Source organism: Balaenoptera borealis (assembly GCF_965194805.1).
Source record: "Balaenoptera borealis genome assembly, chromosome: 1".
NCBI classification, from domain to species: Eukaryota; Metazoa; Chordata; class Mammalia; order Artiodactyla; family Balaenopteridae; genus Balaenoptera; species Balaenoptera borealis.
Genome location: NC_138860.1, coordinates 141,596,263 through 141,615,706, shown reverse-complemented (window position 1 = coordinate 141,615,706; position 19,444 = coordinate 141,596,263). Strand labels below are relative to the sequence as shown.

Here is a 19,444-nt window from a genome sequence, read left to right as displayed (position 1 = left end):
TGTTACTGAATGACTAACATACTATGAAGCTAACTGTACTATACTGTATATTTCTGAGTGAAATGAGTGGTGAAAAATTATGGTTTTTACTTTTGAAAAGCCCAGATCCCAGTAATTTTGAAATTGGTATGCCTGTTACTAAAGTAAGAGTATGACAGTATTTTAGGGACATAACATTTCATGTATTTCCATCTTCTTAAAACCCTTCTAAACATGGCAAGAAAAACTAGTGCTAACGTACAAGTGCTGCTTCCTCCAGACACTGGTGCATCACTTAAGACACTTGTGCCGGCATCTGCCAGGCAGTGCTAACAGATGGAAGACATTAATCATCTGGTTGGTGTTCCCACCTTGTCCATCCAGCTTCAAATATAACTGCACTGAGCTAGATGAGTCAGCACCTGGTCCACCAAAAGCTAGTGCATCACTCCCAAAGCAAAAAGGAGAAAGTTCACACTTCAGAGCCCTGAATCAATGCCAAGAGTATCTGCGTTGCCTCAAGGTTTCAGGCTCCCTGATGATCTTTAGCTCCCTGGATACCAAGGCAAAGACAGATCTGAAAGCTCCAAAAAACAGGTGGGTTGTCATATACAAGACTGCAGCCCCAGGCAATATAGATGGTATTTGTTCGCACCATGGATTAACTGCTTTGAAGGACCAAAATGCAGAAGACAGCAACATTCAACATTTAAGACGGTTTTCTTAATAATAAAGCACTAAAAATGTGAATAAGTCATACTTTTATTTTTCAGAAGCGAAAAGGACAAGTGGCAACTTGCCTTTGGAAAACACATTAATATCACAGTAATAAGCTATCTCACAGAGACAGTAGCCTAAGAAAGACTCTATTATATAAATCTCAAAGTTCTATTAAATAAATCTCAGAATAATATGTTTTTAACTAAGACAACAAAACAAAAACATCAGCAACAACAAAAAATTAAACAGAATCCATAAAGTGGTATGTGAAGATGGAAAAAGGAAAATCTGGAAATCTACACACTGAGAGTTCTCTATTAAAATCAAGGAGGCCCAAATCCTAAAACAGAAAAAAGAAATATGTTAAAACACAATCTTTTAAAAGAATTCAATGAGGTTTTTATAGATGCACATATTAATGCCTCATTTATTCAAGACATTTTTTTCTTACACTGGGAGCACTTCTGTATGTATTGTAGGAGATTATATGAATGACAATGCAGAGATACGCCTTCTCAATGGGCCCTTCTAGTTTTAAATTTTAAATTTGAGTCTGGAATCCTAATTAAATGTTTATATAATAGGCTACAGATATTGTTTTTAAAATTACATTTGCTTATTATTTATACATTATAGTTTTAAAACAACCTATATACTTTAAAAAGAGAAACAACAATTTACAGTGTGAAAATAAGGTTATGTAAAACTACACAACCCTTCTCATAAAGTAGCAGTAACAATTTCCAAAATGAAGATACTTGATAAAAAACAAAGCAGTTAGTGGGGCGGGGCGGGGGTGGGTAGAAGAGAACAACCAGTGGAATGCACAGAAGACCTAGGTTCTAGATTCAGTTTTGCACTGATTAATTGTGTACCTTAGTCTCAACTTCCTTAGGTCTTAATTTCTTCCCTAGTAAGAAGAGGCAGATGGATCTCTATGCTTCATTTCAATTTTAAACACAGAGACTCTTATAGTTTGTAAGAAAAGATCTGAAAAACTTTTTGGACAATGAGTTGAATAAATTCCTCAGATCTTAACAGGAAGGACCTGTCAGCATTCAACTCTCATGGCAATAACTATAAAGCATATCCCATAATTTTACTGTGAGAAAAGAAAAAAAATCTACCCTAAGGGCAAAATTATACTTCATATCCTATTTATACATTAAACATAGAAAATGAATGTCTAGTCCCTTTCTGGACTCTAGAAGCACTCTCTGAGATAGAGTCAACTAAAAATCCTAGGATTATGACTGTGGCCAAAACATTCAGCCTATGTTTCTCTCTGCCTTCCCTGAAAGCTGCTAGACAGTTCTAAAGCCAATTAATAATTCTCGTGGGCAGGGCCAAACTTCAGGTTAAAATAAGTACTTATAGTAGTTCAGGGTTGAAACTCTATCAACTTTCAGGTTTAGGAAAAGAGAAGAAGGAGGTTTAAGGATCATACTGACCCTAAGAAGGATGGACAGTAGAAAAGATATGCTTTATCATCTATAACACATACTTTCATCATAACCATTATATAAAACTATGGGATATCTTTTTGCTTTGATGTTATTTTTTTCTTGTGAACCTTGTCCTTTAACTATATTCACTGCAAAGAAACAGTCTGAATTGAGAACTGCAGGAGCAATGAGCATATACAAAAATGCTTTATAAAAGATTAGATGGGCTTCCCTGGTGGCGCAGTGGTTGAGAGTCTGCCTGCTAATGCAGGGGACACGGGTTCGAGCCCTGGTCTGGGAAGATCCCACATGCCGCGGAGCAACTAGGCCCGTGAGCCACAATTACTGAGCCTGCGCATCTGGAGCCTGTGCTCCACAACAAGAGAGGCCGCGGCAGTGAGAGGCCCGCACACCACGATGAGGAGTGGCCCCCACTCACCGCAACTAGAGAAAGCCCTCGCACAGAGACGAAGACCCAGCACAGCCATACATAAATAAGTAAATAAATAAATAAATAAATAAATAAAATAAAATAAAATGTTTGTTAAAAAAAAAAAAAAGATTAGAGACCTGCAAGACATGGATGGACCTATAGACTGTCATACAGAGTGAAGCAAGTCAGACAGAGAAAAACAAATATCGTATATTAACGCATATATGTGGAATCTAGAAAAATGGTATAGATGATCTTATTTGCTAAGCAGAAATAGAGACAGAGACATAGAGAACAAACGTATGGATACCAAGGGGGAAGGGGGGGGTGCGATGAATTGGGAGATTGGGATCGACATATATACACTACTGATACTATGTATAAAATAGACAACTAATGAGAACCTATTGTGCAGCACAGGGAACTCTACCCAATGCTCTGTGGTGACCTAAATGGGAAGGAAATCCAAAAAAGAGGGGATATATGTATATGTATAGCTGATTCACTTTGTTGTACAGTAGAAACTAACACAACATTGTAAAGCAACTATACTCCAATAAAAATTTTAAAAAATGAAAAAAGATTAGAGACCTGCCTTCCTGATAAGCAAAAAGACAGGTTTACAATACTAGATGATCTCTTAAATTTCCCCTGGTTCTCAAATTCTCATAATTTTATACAGATAATATACTATAATTAAGATTACATATACATATCACTTACTGTTTCTTTTACACAATATTCATGGATATAACTGCGTTTTTCTAAATGTCTCATTGGTAATACTCAGTCTTGTAAGTCTGGTTCCATAATAATCTATAATGTAACTACTTCCATCTGAAGGTCCAACAATCTAGAAGAGAAAATTTTCCAAATTACCCATTTTACAAAAGATACTTTAAAAATACTTTGAGTTTACTTTTCTTAGGTGTTAATACAATTATTTCAGTAGCACCAGAAATACAACTCTAACTCAAGCAAAAAAAAGTAATTGTGGCTCATGTAGCTGCAAAGCACACTGGGGAAGCTCACAGAATCAAGAGAGCTGCAGGAACTAAGGGCCTCAACGACTGAAGCCCCATGCCCCACAAGGCCCTTGGTTTGGCATCCCTGCCTCTTCATGTAGCTCTGCCTGCCTTCTTTCTGCAGACAGGCACTCTCAATTGGTTGCCAACAGTTCCAGATACACATCTTTGCAGCTCAGCAGCTCCCAACAGAAAGAAAGTTAAATTTTCTTCCTCAGTGTTTATATACCAATTTCAGGGAAGAACTTTCATTGATCTGCTTGGTTGTTACACCTGTTGCAGAACAAATTACTGAATCCAAGGTAATACGATTAATATTGGCCAGGCCAGGATCCCTCTGGGAGATGAGACAGGATGACTGACAATCCTACCAGAACCACATGGAATGGAAAAGGAAGAGATTTAAAAAAAAAAAAAAAAGCTCATCCATGCTAATCACAATAATCTTGTCCATTTAATCACATTTGTGACAATTCACTTAACATGATCTCTCTATTATCCTTTAAGATAATAATCTTCACACTGTAGCCTTAGGGGTACACAAGGATTTACTAAGGTATATGTAGACCCAGATAGTTTCAAGGGAATTCATTTTGATATCCTTAATTCAAGTAAATACTCTTTGTAAAACTGATCCACCTGATGCCACACTAGGCTTAAAAGCAGCATGCTAGGTCCCTTGCCCATTTCTTTGCTTTCACTGTGGTCCTTTCTCCAACTTGACAACAGTAAAGCATACCTACAGTAAGGCACACCCTGAATCTTATGATGGCACATTGCCATGAGGTATAAAAGTCTCTGATGTGTCAAAGAAGGGGATAATTCAAAATATTGGATTTCAGGAAATCTCTTTTAATCAAGAGTCCAAAAATATGCTCTGTCACATCTTGTTCAAAAGATGCAGTCCTAAGCCCTGCAGAAAGTAGGCATACAGGGAACTTTCCTCAACATAATAAAGGCCATATATGACAAACCCACAGCCAACATTGTCCTCAATGGTGAAAAACTGAAACCATTTCCACTAAGGTCAGAAACAAGACAAGGTTGCCCACTCTTACCACTATTATTCAACATAGTTTTGGAAGTGTTAGCCACAGCAATCAGAGAAGAAAAAGAAATAAAAGGAATCCAAACCGGAAAAGAAGAAGTAAAGCTGTCACTGTTTGCAGATGACATGATACTATACATAGAGAATCCTAAAGATGCTACCAGAAAACTACTAGAGCTAATCAATGAATTTGGTAAAGTAGCAGGATACAAAATTAATGCACAGAAATCTCTTGCATTCCTATATACTAAGGATGAAAAATCTGAAAGTGAAATTAAGAAAACACTCCCGTTTACCACTGCAACAAAAAGAATAAAATATCTAGGAATAAACCTACCTAAGGAGACAAAAGACCTGTATGCAGAAAATTATAGGACACTGATGAAAGAAATTAAAGATGATACAAATAGATGGAGAGATATACCATGTTCTTGGATTGGAAGAATCAACATTGTGAAAATGACTATACTACCCAAAGCAATCTACAGATTCAATGCAATCCCTATCAAACTACCAATGGCATTTTTCACAGAACTAGAACAAAAAATTTCACAATTTGTATGGAGACACAAAAGACCCCGAATAGCCAAAGTAATCTTGAGAACGAAAAATGGAGCTGGAGGAATCAGGCTCCCTGACTTCAGACTATATTACAAAGCTACAGTAATCAAGACAGTTTGGTACTGGCACAAAAACAGAAATATAGATCAATGGATCAGGATAGAAAGCCCAGAGATAAACCCATGCACATATGGTCACCTTATCTTTGATAAAGGAGGCAAGAATATACAGTGGAGAAAAGACAGCCTCTTCAATCAGTGGTGCTGGGAAAACTGGAAAGCTACAAGTAAAAGAATGAAATTAGAACACTCCCTAACACTGTATACAAAAATAAACTCAAAATGGATTAAAGACCTAAATGTAAGGCCAGACACTATAAAACACTTAGAGGAAAAACATAGGCAGGATACTCTGACATAAATCACAGCAAGATCCTTTTTGACTCACCTCCTAAAGAAATGAAATAAAAACAAAAATAAACAAATGGGACCTAATGAAACTTAAAAGCTTTTGCACAGCAAAGGAAACCATAAACAAGACCAAAAGACAACCCTCAGAATGGCAGAAAATATTTGCAAATGAAGCAACTGACAAAGGATTAATCTCCAAGATTTATAAGCAGCTCATGCAGCTCAATAACAAAAAAACAAACAACCCAATCCAAAAGTGGGCAGAAGACCTAAATAGACATTTCTCCAAAGAAGATATACAGATTGCCAACAAACACATGAAAGAATGCTCAACATCATTAATCATTAGAGAAATGCAAATCAAAACTACAATGAGGTATCATCTCACACCGGTCAGAATGGCCATCATCAAAAAATCTAGAAACAATAAATGCTGGAGAGGGTGTGGAGAAAAGGGAACCCTCTTGTACTGTTGGTGGGAATGTAAATTGATACAGCCACTATGGAGAACAGTATGGAGGTTCCTTAAAAAACTAAAAATAGAACTACCATACGACCCAGCAATCCCACTACTGGGCATATACCCTGAGAAAACCATCATTCAAAAAGAGTCATGTACCAAAATGTTCATTGCAGCTCTATTTACAATAGCCAGGACATGGAAGCAACTTAAGTGTCCATCATCAGATGAATGGATAAAGAAGATGTGGCACATATACACAATGGAATATTACTCAGCCATAAAAAGAAACAAAATTGAGTTATTTGTAGTGAGGTGGATGGACCTATAGTCTGTCATACAGAGTGAAGTAAGTCAGAAAGAGAAAAACAAATACTGTATGCTAACACATATATATGGAATCTAAGGAAAAAAAAAAAAAAGGCCATGAAGAACCTAGTGGCAAGATGGGAATAAAGACACAGACCTACTAGAGAATGGACTTGAGGATATGGGGAGGGGGAGGGGTGAGATGTGACAGGGTGAGAGAGTGTCATGGACATATATACACTACCAAATGTAAAATAGGTAGCTAGTGGGAAGCAGTCGCATAGCCCAGGGAGATCAGCTCGGTGCTTTGTGACCACCTAGAGGGGTGGGATAGGGAGGGTGGGAGGGAGGGAGATGCAAGAGGGAAGAGATATGGAAACATATGTATAGGTATAACTGATTCACTTTGTTATAAAGCAGAAACTAACACACCATTGTAAAGCAATTATACTTCAATAAAGATGTTTAAAAAAAAAAAAAAAGATGCAGTCCTAGTAAAATTTTACTCTTTTTAGCTTAAAAATAATTTGCTAATATTTGTAACATGTTTATGCTATTTTGATCAACTGTATATCAGTAATTATAATGACAACTCAATCCAGAAATCACAGAAAAATTTTTAATATTTTAATGAATGATATGATCAGTAGAAGATTTTCAAGCATAAAAACATATTGGGGGTAGGGAGGGTGGGAGGGAGGGAGACGCAAGGGGGAAGAGATATGGGGACATATGTATATGTATAACTGATTCACTTTGTTATAAAGCAGAAACTAACACACCATTGTAAAGCAATTATACTCCAGTAAAGATGTTAAAAAATATACATATATTTATAAATATATTTCCAATTTGTATGTAATGAATGCACATTGTTTAAAATCTGAGTTGCTCCTATTTAAAGTTTCTTCTTTATTCAACTTGAATAGAATAATGTGTAGCAAAACTATGCCCTGAAATTATATTTAAAATAAGCTAATATTCATCATTTTTTTTTTCTAAAGAAGACCTGACATAGAAAACCAGTTGACCGGCCATGTTGCATTCTAATAGAAGAGAGGTTATTTGATTCTTTGCTCTTGGTTTAGCAACTCTCATGGTATTGAACATCTCAAGACATTGTAGAGAGGTTATTTTAATGATAAAAATAGATGATTTTAAGGAAATTTATATTTTGTATGAGTTTGTGAAAATTTCAGTAGAGGCAATACTAAGAAAACTAAAATTTAAAGTGTATAATATACTGAGTAGAACAATGAAGAACCAAAAAAAAAAAAAAAAACCATATTGGGGGTACTTCTCTGGTGGTGCAGTGGTTAGGAATCCATCTGCCAATGCAGGGGACATGGGTTCAAGCCCTGGTCCGGGAGGATCTCACATGGCACAGAGCAACTAAGCCTGCAAGCCACAACTACTGAGCCCTCGTGCCACAACTACTGAAGCCCGTGCACCTAGAGCCTGTGCTCTGCAACAAGAGAAGCCACCGCAATGAGAAGCCCGTGCACCACAATGAAGAGTAGTCCCTGCTCACCGCAACTAGAGAAAGCCCGCGTGCAGCAACAAAGACCCAACACAGCCAAATATAAATTAAATTCAATTTTTAAAAAAAGATTAAAAAAACCATATTGGGGTAAAATTCTGTTGGAGAATGGGAATAGAAATAAAAATTAAAGGAGAAAAAGAAACAATGTAAAAATTATAATAGTGAAGGGTTCATTCATGTCTTTTTAAAGTCAATGATATTTTAAATTCTATGGTATTTATAGTCTGTTGGATACATTTTAAAATTGAGGTAACAGTTTTATTTAAATATGTCAATATTTGCAAACTAGAAATTATATCCTTTGCAACTATTTAAACTTAGGACAAAACTTAAATGTCAACTTAAAACATGCAAAGGGTAGGGATTAAAAAAAATTTCTTTTAGGGGTTATGCAACCAGAGTTTGAAGAACACTGCTGTAGCGCATTCTTTATTTTAAAAATAAATTTGGTTTTAAAAACTATTCAACAAATACTTAATTCCTACAGTCCAGGCACTGTGCTAGGCATTATACACAGAACAGTGAATAAGATACAATCTAACAACAGGGAGTTTATTCTAGTGAACTATAAATGTTAATATTCAAATAACACTTACAAAGCATTTATGTTCTATATACCATGCTAGGTGCTGTCACGTACTTGGGGATTTCCTCCAAAGATCAAATTGCTTTGTCTTGACATTTATGAATGTTATTTATGAATTTAAGTATAAATTAAAACCTTTTTAATGGTAAGGTCACAGAGGAAACTACTATGAGTATTAAGCAAAGAAAGAAAAGAATGGGTGACTAGAATTTCATGTTTTGAGATGATATAAAGGAAACAAAGAAAAAGGAAAGCCCAGCCAGTAGAAGTAGGTTAAGTCATATGGTAAAAACTTGCCGAATTTGCAAGTCATATGGTAAAAAGTTGCTGAATTTGGAATATGTGCATAGATTGGAACTGGGCCTTTTGTCCTATTATTTTTTTCTTCCTATGCCATCTCCTCTGACAATCTCACTTATCCCTGTTGAAAAAAAAAGTATTCAGAAGTTGGAAATAAGGAAGATATAAGATTGGATGGCCTTTTAATATCATGCATTTCTAATAAGCCCACCTGCAGCTCATTTGACTCTCTCAGGAAATAGAACTATTTAACTAAAAATTGATTAGGGCCCAGATGATTTACAATCTTGTTACATTACCAGTTAACATATAGAAAAATGATACGGTGTTGTTTTGGTCTTTTGTTTCCCCTGTCCTGTAGAGAAGATAGCTCCAAAGATTATAGTTTAATTACTTATTAATACATGATCCAATTTTGTATCTAATTTAGCAATCTTATTACAGCATTTCTTTCCCCTCAAACTATGTAATTCTAGTTCCTCAACAACTAGTTCTATGGTGATAATTCCATCCTCTTTCCACGGGTTTGGTTCAGCCTGGGCATGTAATCAATCACCAATGAGATAATAATCTATGAGACAAGTTCAATGGGAGGCTTATCTGCTTTTAAGAAGATATGTGTGAGAGAAAAAGAGATGTTTTTCCGCCTCTGAAAGTAACTACATAGCAAGTGGTGTTAACCAAAGGAACTGAAGATGGCAAAGAGAAGGAAGGAAGAAGGGAAGAAAGGAGGGAGAGAAGGAAGGGAAGGAGGGAGAGAAGGAAGGGAAGGAGGGAATAATGGATTTGGGTCTTTCACTTTGTCTTTAAGCTCTAAATTAACAAATTTTAGAACTACCATATCTCCAGATCCTTGGTATATAATATAATAAACTACCATGTTATTAAAGTCAATTTAAATTGAGGTTTCTGTTACTCATAGCCAAAACTCCAGATAATGCACTTGTCTTCAATGCCTCCTACACACCACTGCCAGATCACCAAAGCATAGCACTAGTTGCTATTCTCTGCTAAAACAATTTGAAGACCTGCTCCAAAGACAACCAAATTAAGTCAGTGTGGTAAATAAAGCATTAGACAGAAAGGAAATCTTGAAGAGAAAACTGTCAATAACTAGTTGTAGGATCAATCCTCTCTGGATCTCCGTTTTTCTTAGCCGTAAATTGAGGAATAGAATAAACGAATCTGTATGGTACTTTTAAAGTTCTATATCTTGTTTGACTGACATTTAAATGCAAACAACTCTACAAGGTATTGTCAACATCCTTTTCTATCAATTATCCCAGCAAAGAAGAAACTGCTCTCCCTGCTTAATTTTTAAGAAAACTATCAGCTGTAAAGGTTTCAATTATTTAAGTCCATATTCCCTCACTAAAATTAAAAATTAAACCTGTTTTTAAGCATCTAAATTATACACTTATGTAAAATACAGTGCCAATTATAAATTATTTTTGAATTTTTTTTTTTTATACAGCAGGTTCTTATTAGTCATCAATTTTATACACATCAGTGTATGCATGTCAATCCCAGTCTCCCAATTCATCCCACCACCACCCCCACTCCCCTCACTTTCCCCCCTTGGTGTCCATACGTTTGTTCTCTGCATCTGTGTCTCTATTTCTGTCCTGCAAACCGGTTCATCTGTACCATTTTTCTAGGTTCCACATATATGTGTTAATATACGATATATAAATTATTATAAGTATATTATTGTACTGTTAAATATAAAACTACAAATTTTAAAAAATATCTCATACTGAGAAATATTTTACTCAGTTAAACATGCCTATGTCCACTTGTTCATTGACAATAGAGTATGAAACCTAAAATTATGTGTTTATTTCTCTCCTACGAAATAGCCTGAAGCCAAATTCTATAGCATGAAGTATTTGTTTGATAAGCTAGGGCAGATTTTTTGAAATCTATTGGGAAAAGAAAGACCACTTAACAATTAATAGACCAAAAGGTTACTACAGGTCTTCCAAGAGGGAAAACAGGAGGGCCACTACACTGTGGGAAGCTATTTTGTACAAAGGGTGTCAATGTCTCTTGTGTGAGAAGCCCTAAAACCACAAGAAAACAACTTCATATTCGTCTACATTAGTTTCCTGCAGCTACTGTAACAAATTACCACAAATTTAGTGGATTAAAACTAGAAATTTACTCTCACAGTTTTGGACGCCAGAAGTCTAGAATCAAGGTTATCAGTGCAGCCATATGACCTACAGAGACTCTAGGGGAGAATCCATTCTAAGGTGCCCCTTGGCATGGCTTGGCTTGTGGCCACATCACCCCAATCTCTGCCTTTGTCTTCACACCACCTTCTTTTCTGTGCAGGTGTTTGTGTCTAATCTTTTGTCTCCTATAAGGATACTTGTCATTGGATTTAGGGCCCATCCAGATAATCTAGAATAATCTCTTCATATCAAGATACTTAATTTAATCACATCTGCAAAGACCCTTTTTCCAAATAAGATAATATTCACAGGTTCCAGGGATATGACGTATCTTTTGTCCTACCACACCCTTGTTCTGTGAAGATGGTTGGCGGTGGTTTGGAGGAATTGGGTGAAATTTAATTTCTCCTTTCCTGTCATTTTTGATTGTTTTCACCATGAAATTTTATTTGCAGCCTAAATGCAAAAAATCTTGAATTGTTTACTTAAAGGAGTAGGCTTTTCTATAGGTGCAAAGTCTACAGCAAGAAGAGTAAATCAGAAAACTTTAGAAGTACACATTAAAGTCAGGAATGTTAAGCAGTGATCATCAAATTTCCTGTTTTCCTGTTCTTAATCTTTGATCTCCACTATAATTCTCCATAACCCCACTCACCCACCCACAGGCACCCACACAAATAATGGGCATTTACTTAACTTGGTATATGACTTTGAAACATATTTATTCTTGAAAAACATGTGATGGTCTTTGAATAAATATGCATTTTTAATTTATCCAAGTGATATTGTTTTGGATCTTGTTCAATTTCAAACGATTTTCACAGTACACTAAGATTTTAAGACATTTCCATGTAGCTGTATGTACATCTAGGTAAGTGCCTGTAATTGCTGCCTAGTGTTACAGAAGATGCATCCATTCTCCAATTAGTGTACACAACTAGGTTAATTCCAACTTCCTGCTACCACAAACAGTGCTACAAGAGACATATTTGTACAATGTCCCCTTGTGGACAGAAGTATGAGTATTTTGGGTTAAGTGCCCAGAAGTATCTCTTTATTTACACATTAGCTATTTGGGTGATTTTGTGAATCATCTTTAGTTTATGGCTCTCATTTAACTATTAAGTTCCCTATCATTTTCTTGTTGATTTGTATATTCCACATATCAATTCCTGTTGCTAGTACTCTTTAACTCAGTCTATTAACTGTTAACTTGGTCTATGATCTTCTTTTTAGAAAAGAATTTCTTAATTTTAATGTATCAAATTCAATGATTTTTTTTTCTTTATGGTTTATGTTTTTGAGATCTTGGTTAAGAAGACTTAACCCATCTAAGGTCATGAAAATATTTTCTTCAATTAGCTTTCTGCAAAAGTTTTCTTCTCCTAGATACATACCCCAAAGAATTGAACAGGGGCTTAAACAGATACTTATACACAAATATTCATAGTAGCATTATTAACAATAGCCAAAATGTGGAAACAACCCAAGTGTCCATCAACAGATGAATGGATAAAAGAAATGTGGTACATACATACAATGGAACATTATTATTCAGCCATAAAAAGGAATGAAATTCTGAAACATGCCACAATATCAATGAACCTTGAAAACATTATGCAAAGCGAAATAAACCAGACATAAAAAGACAAATATTGTACGATTCCAACTATATGAAATATCTATAAAGTAGGCAAATTCTTCAGGACAGAGTAGATTAGAGGTTACCAGGGACTGGGGGAGAGCGAAATGGGGAGTTACTGCCTAATGGGTACAGAGTTTCTGTTTTGGGTGATGAAAAAGTTTTGGAAGTAGTGGTGACAGTTGCACAACATTCTGAACGTAATTAATGCCAATGAACTGTATACTTAAAAAAAGGTTAAAATGGCAAATTTTATATTGTATATTTATTTTACCACACAAAAAAGAGCTTACCTTATTTGAACTTTAACAGTGTTGTAGTTCTGTTTGTAATTTATAAACTTCTGATTTTGTTAGTGGAAAATGTATTTTTGTTTGTATATATTTAAGTATCACTCTAATAAAAATAAATTAAAGGAAAAAAGATGGTTACCAGTAACTACTTTAACACCTAAACTTTATCAACAGATGTGATCCCTCATTTACTGGCTTTGCCTTGTTGTTGAAGTCAGACGGCTTAAGTAACTCAAATATCTTACACATTTGAAATGTTATGAATGAATTAAGGAGTGAAGGGCAAAAACTAACATTTTATGCAACTCTATCAATATACCATTTTTCTATCTGATCCACTGATGAGTTTCTCCATATAAAGAATGCAAATATTAAATTAAAAAGAATGCAAGATCATATCATCTCCTGAAGACCTGGTAAAAAAGTAAAATGACACAGCTGTCTCCAGTTAGAGGATAATGATGCAACCTGTGTCCACCCCAGTTCCCCAAAGAAGTAAATTCATATTCTCTTAAAAGTCAAATTACATGTTTGCGTCCAGTGCTGACTTCTGTATGTCGTTAATTTTAACAAAAAACCATTAAAAACATCTAATTTGTCACATTTTAATTAAGCACCAAAATTCCCACACAATGCCAGAAGTTACACATTCATATCCCCTGACTTCATTTGATTTAAAGACTGGTTAGTATTAATCCTTAATGACCGATATAAACAGCATTCCTCAAGAAATGAATAGGATTCAGCATCATATCTCCTGAGGAAAACACAGCGTTGGGCTCAGTCTCAGGACTACTTTGTTTTTTGAACATTCCTTTAATTCACTAAATAAAAATCTGCCCACAGGTAAGTGAACTAAGTGAAATCTATTGATACTTAATTGAGATGATGTGACAAAGCACAGACTACCCAAATTATCATTCTCCTCCATTTTCCAGTTCACTTCCCCAGTGAATCACACCAGGGTTAAATAAATAATACAGAGAACTATTTGAAAGACTTGATATCTAGTTTTTATATATTGCTGTCCTACATCTAGTGAACTATCAAGGACTTTGACCAACTTTTCCAGTGCTGGAAATAGATTTAGGGTGATTACACGTTTAGTACTTTTGATCAATGGCATGTATTTCACGGAGCAAGGGCATAGGATATGTCTTTGACAAAACAAACTGGCTTACACAGAAGTGAACCTATTAACCTGAGCCTTATTTACGCTCTAAACTGAAAAGCCTAGGCTTTTAAAATTTTTAGTAAAATTCAAGAATTTAAACAAGATAAAATCAAGATAACTCTTCTTTTATTTTCAGCTTGCAGTTCCAACGGACATATTTCTGATTATAAGTGGGATGTTATTCTCACACCACTTTGGGGAGGGTCAGATTCTAAGTTCCTTTAGGGCAAGGACCCCAACTTATACCTATTTCTACTTTATCATACCAACTTTTATTTTTGTTCATTACCTCTCAAGTGACCCATGAAATTTAGAACTTTAAAGCCCTAAAGAAGAGCAATCACTTTTTTAAAACTACCATTTTTAGCCTCTCATCTTCCCTGTAATTGGCACAAAGCCACACTTTTCACAAGGTATACTGCATTCAGCTCAAATCAGCAAAAATTTTGAGAGCATACTCTATGTTGAGCACACTATTAGTACTACAGGAGATTAATAAAAATCTTTTTTTCTCAAGAAATTTATGTGTGAAAAATCAAACCTGGTGTATAAAAGTTAAAAAAAAATACAAAAGCAGTATATAACCCAGGGCTAAAATGAGTTACATATATTAAATGCCAAACTAATGAGATATTTAATAAATTTATTTATAAAATTCAAAAAATGTCTTGGAGATTATATTGCTTTGTGTATTTTGCTGCTTATATAGTTATTAGTTCTTTAAGGAATCTACTCTGTAATTTTTTTTTTAATAGGGGTATAGTTGTTTTACAATGTTGTATCTGCAATGTTAATAGGAGTGAAAATAAAAGTAATTTCTTCCACGATGCATAGAATTTTTTTAAATTGTCACGAAGAACCCTGACATACTTCCTTCAACAACTTTCTACATTCCAATGCATATTTCCATTTTCCCTGTACCCATCTTCATCTTTCTGATTTGTGGCTGTCTTGTCTCCACTTAACACAATCAATTTTCTTTCCTTTTTGTTGGTGGAGTACACATCAGTGGTTTTGGTATAATTAAAAATATTTATTGTGTGAGTGAGAAAAGAGATTTAAATGAAATCAAATATTCTCATATTTTTTCTGATAAAAGACCAAATTATCTAATCTATCCATCATGATATATATAAATATAAGCACAAAACAATGAGTGTTTTAAAATCTTCAGACCTGCCTTATGAATAACTATATATACAGCAACTATATATACAGTTATATACAATGGTTGCCTATAATTGAAAAACCGTATGCTATCCATGTGTCACTGATTTAGATTTTGTTGAATACAACAAAAGAATTAATTCTACATATTGTTTTATACCATTCATTCACACAGTGCCATCTGCATATTTTTTAAGAACAAAAAACAAACAGAAGAAACTTCAAAAGTTTACTAACAGATAAATTCATGAAAGTATTTTTAGTAAATATAGCTACATTTAAAGCTTACTTACTTTAGTAATATATGTGTTACCCTTTATATTGTTTCAGTTCAAAGATGAAATAACTACGGCTTCCCTGGTGGAGCAGTGGTTAAGAATCCACCTGCCAATGCAGGGGACACGGGTTCCAGCCCTGGTCCAGGAAGATCCCACATGCCGCGGAGCAACTAAGCCCGTGCACCACAACTACTGAGCCCACGCTCTAGAGCCCGTGCCCAGCAACAAGAGAAGCCAAGACGATGAGAAGCCCGCGCACCACAATGAAGGGTAGTCCCTGCTCACCGCAACTAGAGAAAGCTCGTGCGAAGCAACAAAGACCCAAATGCAGCCAAAACAAAACAAAACAAAACAAAAACAAATAAATAAATTTAGAAAAAAAAATTATTTAAAAAAACCCATGAAATAACTAGACCTATTTTTTTAAAGAGGATTTTTCTGGATTTTTGTTATAAACACTGTGAAGCAAAGTATGTTTTTATAGGTCTTGAGTTCATGCACAATATGTTTCTGGGATCACAGCCCAAAAGAAAAACACTGCAACTCACTGGGGAATAATATTTAACGGCAAAAAGAAAAAAAACTGGGGATGGAGAGAATGAGTAAGGAAAGAAGAATAAACAAAAAGATGATAGACAGAATGTAAAAGGTTTATGAGAAATTGAAAAAATATATTTAGGACAAAAATATTAACATAGTTTATGATATTTATAGTAAAAACTTATTTGGCTGAAAAAAATTCTCTAAAATTAATGTAGTCAACATCACATGTTAAGTATATTAAACAACATGTAGAATAAGGATGCATGTCTTATTTGGCTACTTTTGAAAAATGATTTATTTTTCCCCTAATCTGAAAGCAGTCTAAAGTAGCCATCCCTATTAAAATGTCTTATTTAGGGAAATTTACTGTAGAAATTCAAACATTCTAATTCTACCTCAATAATTTGTTGATGTAATAGTCTCAATTCTAGATCTTTAAGAACTATTAGTTCTGAAAAGTTTAGGTATACATGTACTAGAAAATAGTGGCTGAATCAAATAAGCTCTATAATTTGATATAAATAAAGCTACAAAGCACTGATATCACCAAAGAAAGAACCTAGTGTGAAATATTAACTAAATGGTTGGGTTTTAAAGATGCAGAATTCTGTGTATCTCAAAGAATCCCAATAATACATTAAATTCCTTGGATCCTCAGAGAAACCCATTTCCAAGCATATGTGCACAAGTACCTTAGCCTCTTCATGCCTGCTTGCCTGTACCACAGTCAGAGAAGGCAGGATATTTGGTTAGGCATATGTTTATGAATAAAGACAGGAAAATTCCAACTTTAAAACCAAATATTTTCCTTGTTTAATTCTGATATCTTATTGGTCCATATGTTGCCTCCTCCTCACAGTATGGTCCCCTCCTCACAGTATGTTACCAAAAATCTAGATTTTGACTTTCTTTTAAAGCATAAGGATAACATCAAGCAGACAGAATTGAGGAGTGGAAATACTGTATGAGAAAGAAGAGCAAAACTGATGATAATCTAAATACATACTGACACATTTACTGAAGACATTAGGTGCTCTATAAATGCTTACTGAAATGCTGTTTTGTGACATTTGTTGTGATAAATTCATCTCTTTAAGAATCCTCATGAGTTAACCACAACCAGTTCAGTATAATTTAATAGAAAACATCTGGTGGCACTTTTAAACGCATAAGAGCATTTCACAAACCACTGCAGCAGGAGAAAACGAGGCTAACACAGAGAAGCAGAGAGGAAGAGCAGGAGAGTCCTGAACACATCATTTGATTATATGAATTGGGTCTTGCCTGAGACCAGCCCCTCTCCTAGATTTTCCACAGATCGCCCAGACATTCCTTTTCTCTTTTTGGCTTAAGCTAGCTGCATTTCAGTTTCTACAATTTGCAACCAAGAGAACGCTAGTATAGAGTACCTGTCCAGTGCAAAAAAAATCTTGTTTCTGCCTCCACATATTCATATGTAAATATCAGATTCCCATCAGTATCCTATTATAGTAATTGACAATGTGGCTGTAACAGGAAAAGAAACAATAAGCTTGAAATATAACCTCAATCCCACTTAGAGATTCATAATACAAACTATAAAGATTCTGAGAAGTTCTCCAGTAAAGAAATCTCTATAACTCAGCTGAACTCACATTTACAAATCATATTAGAGCACAGAATCCTTGTTAATGAAGTTCTTATGTCTTTTAGAACTGCTAATTGGCACAGGTTGGGAAATGCAACTTGAAAACATGGCCGTGATCCTTTAGATCTAGCATCTGAAGAAAAATTGAAAAAGCATTCCTAACTGCTTTCTAACATGTATATCACAGAACTCAAATTTGAATGTAAAAGTAGTTCATCTTCTAGATTGAAACTAACTTACCTGCATTGAAATAAGAATGAAATCAATTAGGCTCCCAATTCCACAAAATCCTACAGTGCAAAACTTTAACAAACCTAGAAAAGAAGGTAAAGTCATTTACAACCTGGAAAGTCCTATAAATATTAATAAACTTTTCCGTTTCCCAATAAACCATTATATATACCACAAATGCTTTATATCGACAATATAAAATTAACACTTTAAAAAAATCAAATCTTCACCTAAAAATATGAGAAAAGTTTAAAAGGCCCTCTACTTAGAAAAGCCAAAACAAAATTAATTCACTTAAATAAATAATAAGAACTGAAATAAAAACTCAATGTAATCTTACAAAACTTCTTAAGAGAAAAGTTTTGTAATCTTACAAAACTTCTTCTAAGAAAATAAATCTTTAAATCTCATTATACCAGAGTTACAGAACATCTTTTAGTCTTAAAATCCTTATTTATTTATTTAGACTTAATACATTATGGATCCAAATTTTAATACGCATTTACATTAGAAAGTTCAAATAAATAGACTGTCAAGGCACAGAAAAAATAATCAGAAAAAAACATTGATCTTGTAGTTAAATAGCAAAATTCTATTAGTAACCCAATTATCTTGAAGTTATCTCCTATACTGTACTTTTTTCCTAAGCATCTTATGTTTTTTATTTTTATTAGTCAAAAATCAACAGTTCTGTCAGCTATATACACCTCTGTCCTTGGTTCCAACCTTAAAGCTAAGGTACTAAAATAGATGATAATAGAGCATAGAATCTAGGACATATACAATGATATAACACAAAAACATAATGATGAAATTAGAAGAGGCAGATTGGGGGTGGGGGTGGGATGAGTAATCTCTCTTCTATATTTAAACTTGAGTTGCTTTCCAGATATCCCATTTGAGATATAAAAATGGTATGAAGCAAGACTCTTCGTGAAAGGGTAGTTCTAAGCATCAACTACAAATATATACCAGCTAAAATTGTAAAATTGGATGAGATCACCTCTTGCACACATTTGGAAATACATTAAAAAGACTGAAATATGTAGGTAAATTAGATTATTTCCACCCACCCCACCCCCTCATTATTAGTATTAGATATACAGTAGAACAATGTTGTAAGTACTGGGATAAAACATATTGGAAATGATTTTAAAACTTAAAATATAGATACTATATAAAATTATGCACTTAGTTTTCTTCAAAATACTTACTACCTACCTAATATTTTATATTGTTTACTATCTGTCTCATGGAAGCCCTGTTAGGGGAGGGTCTTTTATATGTCTTGTTTAATTCTGTGTCCTTATTACCTACAACATTGCCTGGCACATGGTAGATGCTCAATATTTGTTGAATGAATAGATAAATTTTCTCAGCTTTTCTGTCTCCTAAAGACCCCTAACTTTTTATCCACTATCTTACATAACAACTCCTTTAATTATTTTTTTCATTCATTGCATTTTACTATAGTTGCCCAAGGAACTTTATCC

At 34.5% G+C, this 19,444-nt stretch overlaps 1 protein-coding gene across 6 annotated transcripts in view; it reads right to left on the bottom strand.

Moving 5' to 3' along the window:
• Window positions 1–19,444, bottom strand: part of TM2D1 (TM2 domain containing 1) — a 141,545-nt gene that overhangs the window by 85,801 nt on the left and 36,300 nt on the right. Inside the window, exons 5-7 of one of the 6 annotated variants that reach the window (XM_082359348.1) lie at window positions 17,961–18,034; window positions 3,301–3,430; window positions 724–1,039 (exon numbers count right to left, since the gene is read on the bottom strand). In XM_082359348.1, coding sequence (XP_082215474.1) covers window positions 3,320–3,430; window positions 17,961–18,034 — 185 coding nt within the window. In that variant the 3' untranslated portion in view covers window positions 724–1,039; window positions 3,301–3,319. Of the gene's footprint in view, window positions 1–723; window positions 1,040–3,299; window positions 3,431–5,005; window positions 13,035–17,502; window positions 17,600–17,960; window positions 18,035–19,444 lie in introns of those variants that run through there. The other 5 variants (XR_014235458.1, XR_014235457.1, XM_082359347.1 and 2 more) reach the window with 5 other exon arrangements.